Source organism: Solanum dulcamara, chromosome 11, assembly GCF_947179165.1.
Source record: "Solanum dulcamara chromosome 11, daSolDulc1.2, whole genome shotgun sequence".
NCBI classification, from domain to species: Eukaryota; Viridiplantae; Streptophyta; class Magnoliopsida; order Solanales; family Solanaceae; genus Solanum; species Solanum dulcamara.
This window is the reverse complement of record NC_077247.1, coordinates 3,559,992-3,579,745: the sequence shown is the minus strand read 5'-3', so window position 1 is coordinate 3,579,745 and position 19,754 is coordinate 3,559,992. Positions and strand designations below refer to the sequence as shown.

Sequence of the window (19,754 nt, the reverse complement as noted above, 5' to 3'; positions counted from 1 at the left end):
GAAGTTGGTTATTATGGCAATATTTAAGATTTTTTGTTTGGGCATACATTTGTTTAAAGTCATTTTTATTCCAGTGAAATTGAATTTCTCTGTGAGATATACATTTTTTGCATAGTTTTTTTAACTATAGGAAATGTTGCGTGATATCATTTCATTTTGTTCTCTTAATCAATTATGTTATTTTGCAATATTTCTGGTGTTGGAGTTGGCATCGATTTCCCCCCAGAATTTAATGGTTTAAATCTCAATCCCTAAAATTTGATTGTTTAGATTTCAATCCCCAACTCCTTTCTGTTTCTCTTTCAGTGGTGGTGATTTAGTTTGGGAAGTACCTCAAAATATATTATCTGTTCCTGCTTGTTGCATCAAGATGCTACCCCCTGATGGTTACTGATAGGATTTTTCTCTGTACAAACGCCTGTTTGAAGTTGTACAATTAATTGAACTTGGTGGATCCCTGAAAACGGAATGAAGATTTTCAAATTTTAACCAGCCTATTTGAATTAATAGAAGATATAATATCTGATAGCTATCTCTGCCTGTTCCTCTTCTAAAAATTCTTGTAGTGTGTATCTTATAAATCTAGCAAATAAAACTCCAATTGAGGAAGTGATCTTTCTTTTTTCTTCTCTTTTTAAGTATTTAGTGGAGAGAAACAATCAGTTGTAACACTAGAATTATGAAGTTAGGACCTTGCATTGATTAGTGATTACCTAGCCCATCATGAAGTAATTTCTGGAGTTGCTGGTCTTTATATTATCCGTCCATCTCCTGTATCTTTCGGTTGCCCATGCAGACCCATGGCCAGCATGCATGCAGTGACTCTATAAATAGCACTTTTTAATTCTGAAAATGGTAAAATAATTAGGCATAGTCGACTTTTACGACCTTACATTGATGAGTGATTACCTAGCCCACCGTGAAGTTATTTTTGGAGTTGCTGTTCTTTAAACTATCCCTACTCCCATCTCTATCTCTCGGTCTCTCATGCTGACCCCTGTGTATGCTAGCATGCAGTGACTCAAAAATAACTCTAAAAAAGTAATGATCCATGTATAGCTTCTTTTTTTTATCCTGAAAATGGTAAGATATGTGTGTGAGTGTGTGTATGTGTATGTTGTCTCCTAACTTTTTACATGTCGAGACTCAAGTGACGTGGGGACTTTCCAACTGACCATAGTGGGTACCATACTCCCTGTAGCTCTAGTTTCTTTAATCTTGCCAGGCGGATAGAGAAGAGAGATATTGTGACTTTCACTTCCTTACTCTTAGTGTGAGCGGAATATACACCGACATTTCTTGCTTCAATATGCTTGACATGTGGGACACTAGTAGGTTAAAACATATGAATTTCTTTGTCACAACACTTACTTTTTGATGAAGATTGTCACAACACTTTCTTTGTGCTGTTGTTCGTAGTTATTTGAAGTTATTCCGTTCGTGCATTTATCTTCTTAAGCATTGTTTTCAGTTCGGTGGTTTCTCATCCTACTGTGGTTTTCCTGTTTGCAGGAGGAAGATCTTCTTAAGACATTTAATAAACAGATTGAAGAAGACAGGAGAATTGTAATAGCTCGTAGTAACCTAAATGAATTATACAAGGTATAGATAAAGATATGTTGCTTTTGGATGTATTTTATTCTATTTAAGATCTTGTAGACAAATGGTTGGGTACCTCTATATGTTCATTTAGTTGTACATTTTATTGTCTCTTTATTGTTGGTTCTTTTTGACTGATGGAGTTATCACATCTTTTATCTATATTTCAGGTTCTGGAAGAGCACGAGCTTTCGTGCATTGATTTGTTGCATGTAAATACTGATGATGTAATTCTGACAAAGCATAGTAAGTGTAATGTGTGAAATCAGTTTGTTCTTTAATTCTTTTAATTGAAAAAGTCAGAATAGATTGTTCAGCTCACTTGGTCATAGATATACTTCTATTGGAATTCAACTTGTGCCTTTCTCCAGTTTCATAGGAGGGAAATATAGGCTTAGATAATATTGAGATTATATTATTGTTTCTTTGTGTTATCTCTAAAATAGTACTCCCTCCATCCAGAAAAGAGTGACAGGGTCCAAAGCACTAGGTCAAAGTATCTAAACTTCATAGAACCAGGATATTGATCCTCTAATTTTGCAAATATGTAATAATCAGTGTTATTAAGAACCACTGTGATGCAAAGCGATGGAACCCACGTGCTTCAGAGAAGTGTGCGCTTCAAATGACGACGTGCAAAGTGATCCTGACGAGAAGTGGTTTGCCTTTTGAATCTCAAATTTGAGGAGTTGGATTAGTATCATTTTAATTTAATCACTATAGTACTACATCCATATAGATTTGGTAGTTTTTAAGTTCATGAATTCTATACTTCACTTCGAGTGGTGTGCACTTGAATTCTCTCTTTTCGCGCCAAGGCTCATTAATCTTGTCACGTTTTCTGCTTTCGCTATTAAAAACACACTGTTAAAAGTACTGTAAAGTTCAATTTTTATAATTGAAGATATTTGAGAAATGCTTGAATCAACAAAATATGTTTAATAAACGATTGAAAAAATTATCATAAAAGAAAAAAGTGTGATTCCCAAATAGTAATAGTATCATATGAAATGGGGCAGTCTAAGAACCTGCATCAAAATAAAGAATATTGTTAGTTTATATGGAAGGTAAAGCATTATTTCATAAATTTTAAGGGGAAGCTAAAAGATTTTGCATCAATCTTTGGTTTTTCTTACATCTCCAGAAGCTGAGAAAGTTATTGGTTGGGCCAAAAATCATTACTTGTACACATGCGTCCATCCATCTATTAAAGGGGATAGACTTTATCTGCCTCGTGAAAGGTAATTCTGTTTTTACTTTTCTGTTTGTGTACATCATCTCGTGTTTCGCACAAGCTTGAAGCTCATTTCTGCTGTTTATCATGCGAAGCATTGAAACCGCAATTTTGAGGTTAAAGGAGCAGGAAACATTGTCAAAAAAGCCTTCTCAGAATCTGAAGGTATTATCCCCTGCTTTATTGCTATAAAATAGGCAAAATAGATTGGGCCCCCCCCTGAACTTGATGACTTTTGTTCAATGCGCACACCTAAACTTTACATTGGCCTAATTACCCCTGAACAAGACATTTTAGTATCCTCCCCTACACAAACTCAACCCATGGAAGTGTTACACATGCACTGTGACACAATTTTTTTTGTCCTCGTGGCATTTTTAGAATAAAATATGTATTCTTACCTTTAAAATACACAAATTATTTAGATCATATTTTTTGGGCCAAATCTGTAAAAAACACTTGGAACAACGTTATTTTGTCTACAAACCTTTTTTTTTATATTGGCTAATGATAATGATATTCAAATCAAGTTGTTTCTACATAATTGGCCAGAAAGAGAAGAAATACATAGAACAAATAATCATTGCATGAAGAAATACATTGTTAGAACAAATCATCATTGCATCTGAAGAAGTAAAAGAAATATGCAGTTGGAACTGCATTATTTTGGATAAAAATAATGAAATTCCAACCAAATATTTTACAAATTTGACGAGAAAAAGAATAAATGCATAGTTGAAACATATAATCATGGCATGGAAAGAAGAAATACATGGTTTTTCCCTTCTCTAGAAAATACACCGTTTGAACTCCATTACATTGGCTAAGCCACCTTTTTAAAATTTGATTTTAAATAATGGAGTTTCAGCTAAATTTGCAGTCTGGAAAAAGAAATGAAACAATTAGTCATTGTTTTTAAAGAGAAAAAACATAGTTGGGATAAAATATGCAATGTATGTTAAGAAGAAGCAAAGATAAATACAGTTGGAACGTCAATTTCGAAAATAAATAAATACAGTTGCAACAAATAAATCAATGTATTTGATTATGTGGTAATTAATAGTTGGAAAATACCCCACTAGGAAGCTGATTTTTTTATTTTCTTCCCTCCCCCACTCCTAAAAGAGAGTATTCACCCTCTTTGTCACATCAGCGTGCAGGGGGTTGAGACTATCAAATTGTCAATTTCAGGGGTAGTTAGGCTAACATAAAGTTCGGGTGTGCACTAAATAACAGTCAAATTTAGGGGGGGGGGGATCCTGATAAATTCTGCCTATAAAATAATATGTTCAGGGATCTAGCTTATTACCATGGAATCACTTTCAAATTTGTAGAATCTTGCCAAGGATGAGTATGAGAACAACTTTGTGTCAGCAGTCGTTCCACAAGGTGAAATCGGAGTCAAATTTGATGATATCGGTGCTCTTGAAGAAGTAAAGAAGGCACTGAATGAACTTGTAATCCTACCAATGAGGAGACCAGAGCTTTTCTCCCGTGGAAATCTGTTGCGGGTATTTTATTCTTCTGGCTAGTATCCCCTCCTAAAAAAGAAAAATAGGACGGTTTAGGTACTGTTTAGTTATTTAATCTTTTTCTTAATCAGCCTTGCAAGGGGATTTTACTCTTTGGGCCTCCTGGAACTGGAAAAACTCTTGTTGCTAAGGCGCTTGCAACAGAAGCTGGGGCTAATTTCATCAGTATTACTGGTTCAACCCTTACATCAAAGGTAAGTTGAGAAAATGACTCGTCTTTGTTTTCAATTCATTAGATCTTGCTGGGGAAATCTCCTGTTAGGTACTTTGTCTTGTGATTTTTGTTATCAGTTATCATCAGAGAAGATTAAAATTCTTATTTAGAGAGCAGAGCATAACTCAGATGTTAACATATTTTTATACTTCAAATAAAAAAGGGGATTTTTTTTCAAATATATATAGCCCAACACAATACATTGCACCCATGTAGCCATATTTTCAGTTTTACACCCATATAGCCAACTTTTTCCGCAATAGTGTTTATACATCTAGTAAGCAATATTATAGGATATTATACACTTATTGCAAATAATGTGTCAGTCTGGTATAAAAGTGTATAATAGTGTATTAAAAGATGTTTACACACTTTTTTTCTGTTATACAAAATTATACAAACAAATACAAAAAATGAGTTTCTTTTCTTACGAATTTCAACCTACCAAACTCCATTCAAAATGGGTCAAAATAATTACCAACTTTTGTACTGTATTGTAAATTTTGTTATCAATCATCATCATCAGAAAAGAAGAGCCTGTTTGGATTGACTTTTGTTTTTTTGACATGTTTCTAGCTTATGACTTTTGGCTTATTTTTATCATTTAGCTTAGAATCAATTGCATATAAGCACTTTTTTAACTTGACCAAACACCCCAAAAGAGCCCAAGAACTATTTTGGCTTAAAAACACTTAAAATAAGCCAATCCAAACATGCTCTAAAATTCTTATTTAGAGCAGAGCATAATTCTGATGTTAACATGTTTTTATACTAAAAAAAGGGATTCTTCCGAAAAAACATAGCTCAACAAAATGTATTGCACCCATATAGCCATGTTTTCAGCTTACACCCACATAACCAACTTTTTTTCGTAACAATGTTTTTACACCTGGTAAACAATATTATACACGTGTAAATAATGTAAGTCTGTTATAAAAGTGTATAATAGTGTATTAAGAGGTGTTTATATGCACTCTTACACTACTAAACAAAATTATACAAACAGATACAAGAATTGAGGTTTGTCTCCTACGAACTTCAACCTACGAAACTCCATCCAAAATGGGTAAAAAACATCACCAAATAGCTCAAATCTTCATGGAATAGCTTCAAATTTTAACCACAGAGCGACATCCCCAACCAACCAAAGTCATCAATATGTCAAAAATTTCAATAAATCTCAAAACCCATTTGTGAGTTTTCAAGCTTTTAGAAACACCAACAATGAGTTTTTAAATTTTCACTTTAATTCACCCAACAATGTTTAAATCTATGATGATAAACATTAGTATCATTCACAATCAGTATTTAAGCATAAAAAATGGAAATCATAATTACAAATTAAGGAATTATTGCCTTTTCCCAAGTATTGAAATTATATGGAAAATGGATGAAATAGGGTAAGATTCTCATTTTGGTTATACACTTGGCCAAGTGACATAGAATGTAAAAATATATGGGTAATACAGTCATGTGTTTGAGCCAACCTTGCCGTAGACAAAAGCCCGGTATGTGAGTGGAGAAGGGTTGAGCGGTGGATCCATTACCTATCGACTTTCAGACTGTGCATCATTGGGTCTCGGGGTTGTCTCAGTTATCAGAAAAAAAGAAAAAGTAGGGATAATCAAGTCTCCTGTTATCTGTAGATGGGATAAAATTAATGGTGGGAAATTCAAATCCTTGTTGAAGGCAAATATGACACACTGGAGCCTAGCTAGTGTTTCTGGAAAATTTAAAAAATATGACAGTTATGAAACGAGCTTTAACTTTTATTATTTGACCAAACATTCCAAATACTTAAAGCTATGCTCGAACTCATTGGATGTATAAACAAATTGCATGATATCACTGCTGGAATTAAGAAGTGTAAAATGAATGTCAATGTGTCCCTTCTGTTTCTTCACATTATGCAAAGTCTGACAATGAAATCTTGTTAAGTTAGCATTAAGTAATACCTAGTTAGAAGCTAACTTTTCTTGAACTAAAGAAGATATAAGTGTCTTAGCTACAAGGGGATTTTAGTCTTTTTAATGGATGATAAGGGAACAAGGGGGTAGATATTACAGTTTTGGTGGAAACCAAGTTAAATGGGGCAGTGGGGGATTATATACATCATTTAGGGTTAAATAGGTGGATGGGGGGAATATGGTTGGAAGCGATTGGCAGTAAGGTTGGGATTTTAGTTATGTGGGACAAAAGATCATGGAAAGGGGAGATTGTGGAATATGGGAACCAATCGATTACTTGTAAATTGTGCGGAATGACCCAAGAACTAACTTGGTTTCTCACAGCAGTATATGCAGCTTGTGATAGAAATGAAAGGAGGGAGTTGTGGGAGGAATTAGGAGCTATGAGGAGTCTGTGTGAAGGGCCCTGGGTAGTATGTGGGGATTTCAATACTACTAGGTTTCCTTCGGAGAAAATCAACTGTGTTTGGCTTTCTGGAGACATGATGGATCTGTCAAGATGTATTAGTGAATTGGAGCTGATTGATCCCCTTTTATTTGGGGGATCATACACTTGGAGAGGAGGGGCAAATAATAGAAATGCCTCCAGGATTGACAGATTTCTGTATTCATTCCCATGGGATGAAATGTTCCTTTAAATTAGGCAATGTACCCTGCATAGTTTGGGTTCTGACCATAACCCCATCGTCTTGACATGTGGGAATGAGGCCTTCAGGAGATCTTATTTCAAGTTTGAAAAGTGGTGGCTTAATGTAGAGGGTTTCAAAAGTAAAGTACATGAATGGTGGAGCTCTTTTGAAGTGTCAAGTAGACTTGATTACAAACTAGCTACTAAGTTGAGGCTGCTTAAAACAAAGCTTAAGGAATGGAGCAGAGAGAATAGGGGGAACTAGAAGACAAGAAAAGAGCAAATTTTGAGCCAGATAGGGGACATGGATGCTATTCAAGAGGCTAGACTTCTTACTGATGACGAACAACTACTAAAGGTACATCTGGCCATGGAATATGAGGAGGTTGCCTAAAATGAAGAAATATTCCGAAGACAGAGGTCCAAAATTCAGTGGATCAAGAATGGAGATAAAAATACAAAGTACTTCCATAGAATGGCTACAGCTCACAGGAGAATCAATACCATTGAGTCATTAATGATCAATGGAGAGTTATCTTCTGAGTCGGTGGAAATTAAGAGTTCCATTGTGGATTTGTACAACCCTCTGTACAAGGAGGCAGAAAACTGGAAACCCTCACTAAATATTCTTAATGTTCAGATAATTACAATGGAGGAACAAAACTGGTTATCTAGAGAATTCAGTGAAGATGAGGTGCTAGAAGGGATCAGAATGTGTGCTTGTGATAAAGCACCTAGGCTTGATGGGTACACCATGGCCTTTTTGTAGGCATTCTAGGAAACTATAAAGGAAGATCTGATGCAGACCTTCCAAAACTTTCACTGCCATCAAAGTTTTGAGAAGAGTTTCAATGCCACTTTTGTGGCTTTAATTCCAAAGAAAGTGGGGGCAAATGATCTAAGAGACTTCAGACCAATCAGTCTTATCACTGGGGTTTATAAAATAATTGCTAAAGTGTTGGCAGAAAGGCTGAAGAAGGTGATAGACTAGCTAGTCAACAAAAATCAAATGGCTTTCATTAAAGGGAGACAAATAATGGATGCTGCTCTAATTGCTAGTGAATGTATTGATACTATGAGTAGAAGAGATGTGTCAGGGGTTATGTGCAAACTGGATATTGAAAAAGCCTATGACCATCTTAACTAGGACTTCCTGATCAACACTCTTGGACAAATGGGGTTTGGCCCTACATGTCTCAAGTGGATTGAGTTTTGTATTAAAACCACCAGCTCCATTCTAGTAAATGGTGAACCTGCAGGTTTTTTTCCTGCTGAAAGAGGACTAAGACAAGGGGACCCTCTGTCCCCTTTCTTGTTTATCATTACTATGGAAGGGCTGCACAGTTTGATGTGGAGAGCTTCTTTAAACAATTGGATTAGGGGTATGTCTCAAGTGGATTGAGTTTTGTAGTAAAACCACCAGCTCCATTCTAGTAAATGGTGAACCTGCAGGTTTTTTTCCTGCTGAAAGAGGACTAAGACAAGGGGACCCTCTGTCCCCTTTCTTGTTTATCATTACTATGGAAGGGCTGCACAGTTTGATGTGGAGAGCTTCTTTAAACAATTGGATTAGGGGTTTCAGATTAAAAAAACAGGGCTAATGAGGTGATGGATATGACTCATTTATTGTATGCTGATGACATAATATATTTTTGTGAAGCAAAGCAGGCACAACTTTGTCACATCATAATTATTCTGGTAATTTTTGAGGCATGCTCCGGACTAAAGGTTGATTGGAGAAAAAGTAGCATTTTTCCTATTAAAGAGGTCCAATAGATTCAAGCTTTGGCTAATATTTTGAAGTGCAAGATAGAGAGGTTACCTACAATTTATCTAGGTTTGCCACTGGGTGCTAAACATAAAGCAGCTAGTATCTGGGATGGTATACTGGAGAAATCAGAGAAGAGACCGGCACTTTGGAAATTCCAATATTTATCCTCGGGGGGAAGAGTTACTTAGATCAATTCTGTCCTAGACTCTTTGCCAACATATGCGATATCACTTTTCCCCATTCCCAGCAAGGTAGTCGAAGCAATAGACTCATTGAGGAGAAATTTCCTTTGGCAAGGTAACAAGATTGAGAAGAGCTTCAACTTAGTTAAATGGATGGCAGTTCAGCAAAGCAAAAGATATGGGGGTTCGGGAGTAAGAAACTTAAAGCTACACAACAACTTACTTACCAAATGGTTATGGAGATACAACTTGGAAGATCAAGCTCTATGGAAGGAAGTCATTCAACACAAGTATGGTCAGGAAGGTCAGTGGTGTTCATAGGAAGTGACAGATACATATGGTGTGGAATTATGGAGAACTATAAGAACCCTATGGCTGGCTTTCAGAGACAATGTAAGGATAGAGGTTGGCAATGGGAACAGTGTAGTAAAAGGCGCGCTTAAGCCTTGAAGCGAGGCTCTCTTTATGTGCACTTCAATGTTGTCATCAAGGTTCTAAGGCAAACTTTTCCTTGCTAATGAGTCTCTTCTTAAGAAGTGACACTAAACAATTGATATTTCACTTTATCATAATTTGTTTTGAATTTCTTTGGGCATATATTTGTCAATTCATTTTTATAATTATTAGTCTTGGACTAAACATATATATTTGTATTTTTTTCTCCCTTTGCGCCTTTTTTCATTAAAGTCCACGCTTTATTTGTGCTTTATACTTAAAGCCCCGACGGACCTTAGAGCCTTTTTGCGCTTTTCGCCTTTGATAATACTGAGTGGGAATAAGGCTTTGTTTTGGAAGGAAGATTGGATTGGTCAAGGGTCCTTGGAAAATCTATTTCCTGGGTTGTTTTCAATTTGTCTAAATCCTGACAGCAAAATACAAGAGGTTTGGTCTCCACAAGGATGGAGTTTGATTTTTAGGAGATCCCCTTAAAGGAGAAGCCCAGTGCACTAAGCTCTCGCCATGCGCATGGTCCAGGGAAGGGCCCAACCATAAGAGTCTATTGTACACAGCCTTACCTTGCATTTCTGCCAGAGGCTGTTTCTAAGGCTTGAACCCGTGACCTCCTGGTCACATGGCAGCAACTTTACCATTTACTCCAAGGCTCCCCTTCTTTTAGGAGATTTCTTAATGACTGGGAAACAGGCTGGGTATCAGATATGCTAGCTTAAATGTGGAAACAGATAAATTGTTGTGGAGGCATCATATTGATGGTCAATTCTCTGTGAATAGAATGTACATAAGAGGGATCTAGCCACAACTGCAGGGAAAAAATCAGGGCCATGGAGTGCTATCTGAAAGTGTGTTGCCCCTACTAAGGTGAAGTGTTTCACTTGGTTGGTAGCCTGACACATGATGCACTTCAAAAGAGGGGAAAAATTATTGCCTCAAGATGTTATCTTTGCAAAGAGGCTCTAGAAACCAATAATCACCTGTTCCTCCACTGCAATTTAACAACACAAGTATGGTCTCTATTCACCAGTTTAGCTAGCCTTAATTGGATTATGCCAGAACATACAACAGATCTACTAAGTTGTTGGGTCAGAAGGGGAGGTAGCAAGAGCCAAAAGAGGTGGTGGAGAATAGTACCAGCTAGGTAGTTGTATCTGGTGGATCATATGGAAGGAGAGAAATCAGAGAATTTTTGTAGGGAAAGAATGCACTATAGAGAAGATTAAGTGGAAAGTAATTACCACTTTAGGTTTTTGGTGTAAAGAAATGAATATAGAAGAAGAAAATCAACTAGTGAATTTCATTGGAGCTCTGTAAGTATTCCTGTTTTTTTTTTTTGTTTCTCTGTAAGTAACACTTTTGGAGGTGGAGCATAGCCCTTAATGCTGTGGAATACAAAGTTACCAGTTTCCAAAAAAAAAAAAGAAGCTCCTTTTGTCCTGGATTACAGATGTATGTCTGTTTAGCCATTTTTTGGCCTTTCCTACCTTTTTGAAGTTCTTTATGGGTAATGGTGATGTGAAGGAGGTGGTTGGTTTTGACTTAAGAGTCAAATCAATTTTTATTACTTTCTTATCTTATCATAGTAATGACATTATTAGTTAGAGACTTCTCTTGAAGGAAAATCCAGAGTTGCAAGTACTAATGTTACTGCAACTTTTTTTCTTTTATTTGGCATAATACTCGTCTGTTTGAATTGATTGACTGAAATTAGTTTGTATTGCACAAAGAAAGGAGTCTTGTTTAAATTTTCTAGATCATCAGTATTTCAATCTTTTTCCCGGTAGTTTATTCAGAAAAGGTTGAAAGGATGTTTAGTGGTAACTAGAAAGTTACCGGTTTCAAAAATGTTTAGTGGTAACTTGAACATTGTTTGCGTTTGCAATTAGTCTTAGTTTGCAATTCTTAGTATACAAAGGTATATTTTGACTGGAACTCTGTTTTAACTTTTAAGCATGTTACATCAGAAAATTCTTGTTACCTATCAAAACAAAATTATAAAGTATTCATGTCGTCAATGTAGCCAACCCAAGCTTGTTTGGGACTGAGGCATTTTTATTGTTGTCAATCTGCCTCTTCCTCTCAAGGATGTGTGTTGGGTCTCTTTTCGATGTTGCTTACAGTCATATTTTCTGAAAGCTTGATTGCTTCCTCTTAAACTTATTGAACTACTTTTATATTTTACCTAATTTCTCCTTTCGCAGTGGTTTGGAGATGCTGAAAAGCTTACCAAGGCACTCTTCTCATTTGCCAGTAAGCTGGCTCCTGTTATAATTTTTGTTGATGAGGTAAAACGCCTAATTCGTGTGATGCCACTTTTACTCATTATGCTTAAGCATCATTTCCATGAACTGGATGTTCGTTTCATCTTCTTGACAGAATCCTAGTGTGCTTGATCCTGATTATTTCTTTGTGTCAGCATTCAGTTACTAATGTATTTTGAACTGTAGAATTATATGCTTACTGCCTCTAATTATGGGAGCAATGGATTCACATTTGTTTATTTGTAGTTCAGAAACTACACGAGGGTCTAAAGGTGAACATTTCTTATGTGAGACATGGTGAGCCCAGTTGTATCAATATAACTATTACTTGGTCAGCTTTCCTGTTGATCATTCTATAAAGCAAATGTCTAAAACTCTCAGTTCTGGTTCAACCATTCTACAGCTCAGACCAAAATGGTTCGACACAAACTGCTCAGTTCACCTGTGACGACAGAAATCTAGAAACCGTTTCTGCTGGTTTGGCACACTGTTGCCCCTTAAAATTAAGCTTCTTTCTCTGTTAAGTCTGGATCTTTTATGCCAGAGTTGCTTTATTTCAGTCAAAATGAAAGCTTCTACTAGAAGGTTTTGCAACAGTAAACATGTCTGGCTTTGTACTTGGATGTGATATAAGGAAATAACTGATTTACTATTGTCGCAGAGTTACCTGATACCTCTACTTGTGGGGAGGATCTAGGTACCCGGTGTAATAGTGAAGGTGAGCAAGCTGGCCGGATACCTATACTTGTGGGAGGATCTTTTATGGTGTGTTTGGATCATATGGATTCTTCATTTTCACCTTGACATATACATGTCAAATGGGTGTGATAAGCATGTAGATACTTGGTGCGGACACTTTCAAGTTCGATAAAGCTTTAGATAATCAGAGCCTTCTTTTATTATTTTGATAATGATGGTGTTTGAGTTAGCTTGCACGTATGTTGACTATTCCGCCCAGTACCTATTACCTCATACCATCATAGGTATGGGGTAACACTCTATCCTTAAATTCTTAGGCCGATGAGAAGAAATCACCTACTGTTTTTGTCAAGATTTGAACTCTAGTCTCCAAAGTTTGTGAGAAATTAGAAGGAAAGAAAAGAGAATTTGGGAGTTAATTTCTTCATTATTCCCTGAAGCTAATTGTCACGCCCTGAGTCTACATTCTAGGCATGGCCAGCCCTCAAAAACCGTTGCTGGTCCCAAGTGGACACTTGGCCTGGCTGAATACTTAGGGAAGACTAAACTCAAATAGCAACAACATTTAAAAGGTGAGCATTTAAAACACTTTAAAAGTAAACTCAAGTTCTATTTGAAATAATCTCTGAAATGTAATGAAAATAATGTCAAAACACACTCTGAAAAAAAAAACTAAACTGATTCAACTCTATCTATGAAGCCTCTATAACTATGAATTGGTGTCGGAATAGGTCCACAGCTACCTCAAAAGAACCACTAATACTAAAATAAATAACTGTGGAAGAGTCTTTCGAAAGCAAGGAGGTCTTACCAAAAGCTGATGAAGATGTGATCTCATCGGAACGCCAATTGATGATCTCAAAAACCTGTATCTGCATCATGGAATGATACAACATCGAAAGATGTCAGTACATGAAATGTACGATATGTAAATTGGCTGAATGAAATGACAACTGAATTGAAAGTAAACAATGATAATAACTTGACTGAAATGTAAAGCATGAATATAAAGTGAAACATGTAAAACTTCACAGCTAAAATAATGCATTTTGTATGTAGAATTTGAAAATAAATACTTTACTTCTTGGAGAGTTTCTCTAACCGACGATCATCACTGTGAGCCTCGTAATGATACGATGTCTTGCCCACATTGCCAGAGCCATCCTATACCTTGCTAGAGTATAGGACAACAACTCAACTTATGGATCCATCTAAATAAAGTCTTCTTTTGGGACTGAAGTGAGGAGTCGCCTAAACTAACGACACGATCGTATCTATGCTGCGGTGCAGGTTATGGGATTTGAATTATTATAACTCTTACCCAAATCGGTGCTCAATACTTCTCCAAAAACATGCATTAATGCTCATATAATAACTGTGAGTAAAATACTCAAAATGCGTCTCTTAAGTCTCATTGAACTTTACTTTGACTGGCTCAAACTCATTCTCAAACTTCTTCTCAAAATAAAAATAATTTATAATGCTTTTCACTTAAACTCTGAAAATCATGCAAAATAATTAGTAATGCAAAGCTTCAGAATTCAAATAATGCACTTGGGACACTCGAATTTCCTTAAAATTCTTCTTTTACTCATGGCTTTGAAATTCTTTCTTTAACTGAAACGATGCATAATATGAAGCAATGTAACAACTCGATTAGGGTTCATGTGGAAATGAGCATGAACTACAATTCAAGGATCAGAATTATATAATTAAACACAATCCCAATAAACATACATAAAACTCAATGAAAAGAAGCATGACTCATTTGAAAACTCAATACGGATTGGGTGAGAATCCTAACTTAAACTCTTACTGACTGAATTTAGATGTGGGGCATGGAGACGAACTTAGTCCAACACTATGAGTAGCCTTACATACATAGAAGAACAATGTTTTTGAAGAAACTTGACGAATTTGATGAACGCTCTTGAAACCTTAACTTTTCTCCTCTTGGAACCTTGCTCTAAGTCTTGAGAGTAATTATGAGGAGAAAAGGGTTGAATGACATTGATAAGGGACTTAATTAGGCCCCAAAACATTGAGGCTTGGACTGGGAAAGGATGGTAAAAGACCCAAATACCCTTCATTAAATCTGATAGAAGCCATCTATGGGTGGCCATCTGCGGCCTGTAGAAGCTTGTACGGGCCATAGAAGTCAACCGTAGAAGGCCTACTGGAAAACTGGTCTCTGAAGTTTGGGTCTAAGGGACATTTTACGGTCCTTAGACCCGTCTACGGGTCGTAGACCTTAATCTTAGAAGGGATGCTGGTGGGTATATGGAACCTTCTATGGTCTTTAGAACCTTCTACGGGTCTTCCTGATCGCTCATATAAATATTATTGAGGGTGGGGTTCGGGACTTTGGGTCTATGGGACCTTCTACGATCTGTAGACCCTTCTACGAATCGTAGAAGCCCTCCGTCCTGCACACTTACCTTCTGCAAAACTTAACTTTTTCTCTGGGGCTTTCTGGACTGATCTAAGTTAGAATATTTTGGGGTGTTACACTAATGGGATTAAATAGTTCTTGTTGTTATAGAGAATGTAAATAAGGAAACTAATTAGAATATTACAGAATCTTCTAATTATATGATTGGGGAATATTCTCATATCTACACTATCTAATTATAACATATTTAGCACCCCCCCCCTTCAACCTGGAGCATACAAGTCATATGCTCCTAGCTTGCCACTATATAATCAATTCTGGATTCTCGAAGTGATTTTGTGAACTTGTCTGTCAGATGAGCTTTTGAGTCGTCAAAACTCGTGACGATGTATCCAGATTCAATCTTCTCTCGAATGAAGTGACGATTTATCTCAATGTGCTTCGTTTCTTTCATTAAACATGACATTAGAAGCAACATATAGTGCAACTTGGTTATCACAAATATATTTCATCGGTTCAACTCCTCCCATCTCCAATTCTTGGAAAAGTTGTCTCAACCATATAAGCTCACATGTAGCCAATGCCATAGGTCGATACTCCCCTTTTGCGCTTGATCTAGCCACAATATGTTGCAATAGTCATTGATTCATCAGCCAAAGTAACAATAGAGAGGATAGAAGGGATAGTAAGAGTAGAGAGAGTATTTTTGTTACCAGAAATATGGTCAAAATCAGTTGATGAATGTTTCCTTGATGCTTGGTATTGAAGGTAGTAATTGTACTCTGCTCTAGTTAAATAGATTGAGATGATCCATCCCTGATATCAGGTATTGGTGTGGGCAAAATACCATCTCCATTATGAGCCACATTTATTGTATTTTGAGGACGATCATTATTGCGTGGAGGCTTACCATGAAGAAGTGGACATTCCTCTCTTAGATGTCCTCCCTTATTACAATGGGTGCAATGTATGAGGAGAACCCAACATTGCGTGCAATGTTTATTGTTCCTCCATTTTCCTTCTTTATATCGGCCTTGAAAATTGTTAGTTTGAACAGCCATGATAGATGCACCATAGGAATTTACCTCTAGTGGTGCAGATGTGATGCACAGTAATCTGGAAAATACTTCTTCCTAGGTAGGAACAGATGGACTAGAAAGGATTTGGTGATGAACTGAGGTGAGATCTGCTCTCAACCCAGTCAAAGCCAAAACCATAAAGAACCTGTCTATTTGGTCTCCTGATCATCCATTTTCTCTGTAAAAGGTATAAGAGAATCAAATTTATCCTTCGATTCTACATGACCCAAATAACTTGCCATGTCTTGTTGATTCTGTTGTCTATGAACACTATCTGACACAACTTTGTAAATGGGTTGTATGTTATTTGTGTACAAAGTTTTGGCTTTGTTCCACACGTCTTACAAGACTGAAACAAAGTTAACGACTTAGGATCAAGTGAATTCCAAGGAAGACTACACAATTGTGCATCTATTTTAATCCAAATCAGACTTTCAGTTGATGCAATGTCACTTGTCTTTCGAATTGTAGCCTTAAATTTGGATGTTTTGATTCCACAAGTTGTTAACTGTTGACAAAACAACTTAGGAATATTTGAAGATGTCAGAAACTTTGTTTACATTTAGTTTTGTAAACATTTGAGGGGAAGTAAGAGAGTTATTATATTGAATTGGCAATATATAATTGTATAGGGTTCTGGGCAGGGGTTTAAACACCCTTTCGATGCTTGTAAAGTTTCCAACTTAGCACCTTTTTCTAGGGTGGCTGCGTTTTTATTGAATATAACTGTTACTTGTCTCAAAAAAATGTTTTGTAAGATTATGATGTTAGATGCTCAGCTTTGTTATATCTCCTTACAATCATTATTCAATCCACATCATTTACATGTGTACTATGTTGAGTGGGTCCCTTGTTTAGCGATGGTTTCCCTCCCTGCCACAACAAAGAACCTTACAAGGCCCTTTCCCTTTGTACACATTCAACTTTCGTATCTATCCAGATCAGAACCGTTTACTCTTTTAGACACTCAAGGCCATGATTTTGTTACCCGTTGCAGAAGAACTGAAAATATCAAACTTAGGGTGCTTTTGGCATTCACATAAAGCATGTGCTATTAGTGTAGTTGCTTGTGGAGATGTTTATTAATGAAACATTCCCAATCATATAAAACTCGTTAAATGCAAGATATAAGTAATCTAAACAAAGCAAGTACATGGTGAAATTTTTTAATCTTTTGCATAGCATTAATGCTCGGCTGAAGTATGTAGTCAGTGTGTTTCTTCCTCTCTTAAAACTGGATCATACTTCTCAACATAAGATGTTTTAGGTGTGTTTTCTTCATCTGTTATTGTTGCGTGGGATTAAAACAGGTTGACAGCTTACTTGGTGCTCGTGGTGGTTCATTTGAGCACGAGGCAACTAGAAGGATGCGGAATGAGTTTATGGCTGCATGGGATGGCTTGAGATCAAAGGAGAACCAGAGGATCCTTATACTTGGTGCAACAAATCGTCCCTTTGACCTTGATGATGCTGTTATTCGCCGTTTACCTAGAAGGTATCTTTTTGTTATATTATTGCAAATGGTTACTCAAGCTTTGTAACCACAAATTCATATGCTTCCTCATTTAATCTTGTGCTTCACTAATACCAGATGCATCTAGTATGGATCCCTTTCCAAGAATGGACTCATGTCAAATCTGAACTGGAGAAAACCATAACTAGGCTTAGACATAAAGCTGCTGATAATTATGGGGTTATTTTTCAGGATATATGTGGACCTACCAGATGCAGCAAATCGCTTAAAGATACTAAAGATAATTCTTGCTCGGGAAAATTTGGAGTCGGAATTCCCCTATGAGAATCTTGCAAATGCAACTGAAGGTTATTCTGGCAGTGATTTGAAGGTAACAGATTATCATGTCAAACTATTATATGCTGGCATGTTTTTAATGTGTCTTGTACATCACCAAATTTGTTTGCTCTGGCATCATCTACAGAACCTGTGCATTGCGGCAGCTTATAGACCTGTTCAAGAGATACTAGAAGAAGAGGAGGAGGTAAGTCCAATCTGTAATTGGTTATTGCTGTGATAATATCTAGCACTTTTTCAAGGGCTGTTTGTCCTTTGTCTTGGGGAAGTGAATCCATATTAGGATAGCCATGTATGAGTTTTATGATGCTGCATGAAAGCTACTGTAGTTATGGTTGGTCTTAAATTTGGTGTTAATTGTTTCATCCTTTCCGAACCTTCAACTTTGATCTCTCATGGTGGTGTCAGAAAGTGCCCTCCAAATCTTTACCTATTTAACAGTGAATATTTTTCTCAACTCTGGCAATTAAATCATGTTATGTGTTGATGAGAGTACACTGTTATGTCCTTTTTCCAAACCACGTATTTTAGGTGCGCATTCCTGCAGTTCAGTGTTCTCATCCTGCATTAACCTGAATAAATAATGGATGATTAAGTTTGGGCCAGCGTATTTTAGGTGGCGATTCTACATGGCCTTTTTATACTCCTTTATATGTGTTTGTTCTTGTCAAAGAATTTCTTTTTCTAAATGAAACTTTTCCACGGAGATATATTCTGCCATTTACTTTTTAATCAATTATGAAAAATTGTTGTTGTCATGCTTCTTCTAATGGCTTCCCATTTCTTTTCTCAGCCTGAATCACTGGGAAGTAGAAAAGATGGAATTCCAGTGTTAAGACCTCTCACTGTAGACGATTTCATTCAGTCAAAAGCGAAGGTAAATGATCTTAACTGGGAATTCTAACTGAAGGGACTGAAACTAAATTTATAAAGCTAGATTTCAATATGTTCCTCAATAAAGTGTCAATATTTTGTGCAAAGTGCTATTAACAGATATGGCTCATATTACATGGTGCAAGCATTGTATCTGCTGATCTTATTTATTAGCTCTCTGTTTCCATCATGGATTTTAACAGTTGGTTTGTAGCGTGATGATAAGATCATGAAGGTGTCCTGAAGGTTTTCTAAAGTTGTTTCATTTTCACAATACTCAGGTGGGGCCATCAGTTGCATATGATGCCGCAAGCATGAATGAACTGAGAAAATGGAATGATCAGTACGGTGAAGGTGGAAGTAGGAGAAAGTCTCCATTTGGCTTTTGAGTCCAATATTAACTGGCGAAGGAGGTAGTTAGTGAGTCCACCATTTGGCTTGCAACTCTAAATTAACGGAGTACATTGTTGTTAGAATTGTTTTTAGGTAGAGACATGAATGTATAATTTTTTTTGGAGGGTTTATATCTTTTTTTACCCCAAATGTTACAATGAGTGGCTTTACTTCTTAAGGTTTGTTAAGAGTAATCTAGTAACAAAGCAGGCAGAGAAAGGTTTAGGAACAGAGCTATAGAAGAAACAGGCTTTAGAATGGCAATGTGTATTAACATAAAGTTCAGTTTTGTAGTTCTTGCTCTGTTGCAAGGGAAAAAATGAAATGTCAAACATCATAAATGTCTCTTTTTTTTCTGCTGTAATTTAATGAGGCCTTAATTTCTATTGCTAGATGAAGCTGTGGAACATAAAAAGCATAATTTGTTCTCATTTGGATTGTTGTGAATACTTCGGCAATTAGTTGTTGAGGTTTTCTTACACAACAGATTTCTTATTTCCTCTTTTTTCTTTTTCTTTTTTTTTCTTCCGTTTTGAATATTCGTTCGAAGCCATAAATGGAATCTACACGTTTGAATGTAATGCCATGTTTTAGGTAGTATAAAATAGATTAGCAAATGTAATGCCACCGGGAATGGTGCATTTGTGAAATAATATGGTACCTCGGT

The 19,754-nt window shown here is 36.4% G+C and overlaps 1 protein-coding gene across 3 annotated transcripts in view; it reads left to right on the top strand.

Annotated features, from left to right (window-relative positions):
- Positions 1 to 19,473, top strand: part of LOC129875192 (uncharacterized) — a 42,323-nt gene extending 22,850 nt beyond the window's left edge. For all 3 annotated transcript variants that reach the window (XM_055950635.1, XM_055950636.1, XM_055950634.1), the window contains 12 exons: positions 1,513 to 1,602; positions 1,770 to 1,845; positions 2,744 to 2,840; positions 2,929 to 2,998; positions 4,168 to 4,344; positions 4,437 to 4,559; positions 11,782 to 11,865; positions 17,322 to 17,506; positions 17,717 to 17,855; positions 17,949 to 18,008; positions 18,615 to 18,698; positions 18,976 to 19,473. In XM_055950635.1, coding sequence (XP_055806610.1) covers positions 1,513 to 1,602; positions 1,770 to 1,845; positions 2,744 to 2,840; positions 2,929 to 2,998; positions 4,168 to 4,344; positions 4,437 to 4,559; positions 11,782 to 11,865; positions 17,322 to 17,506; positions 17,717 to 17,855; positions 17,949 to 18,008; positions 18,615 to 18,698; positions 18,976 to 19,083 — 1,293 coding nt within the window. In that variant the 3' untranslated portion in view covers positions 19,084 to 19,473. The remainder of the gene's footprint in view (positions 1 to 1,512; positions 1,603 to 1,769; positions 1,846 to 2,743; positions 2,841 to 2,928; positions 2,999 to 4,167; positions 4,345 to 4,436; positions 4,560 to 11,781; positions 11,866 to 17,321; positions 17,507 to 17,716; positions 17,856 to 17,948; positions 18,009 to 18,614; positions 18,699 to 18,975) is intronic.
- Positions 19,474 to 19,754: the final 281 nt, after the last annotated feature.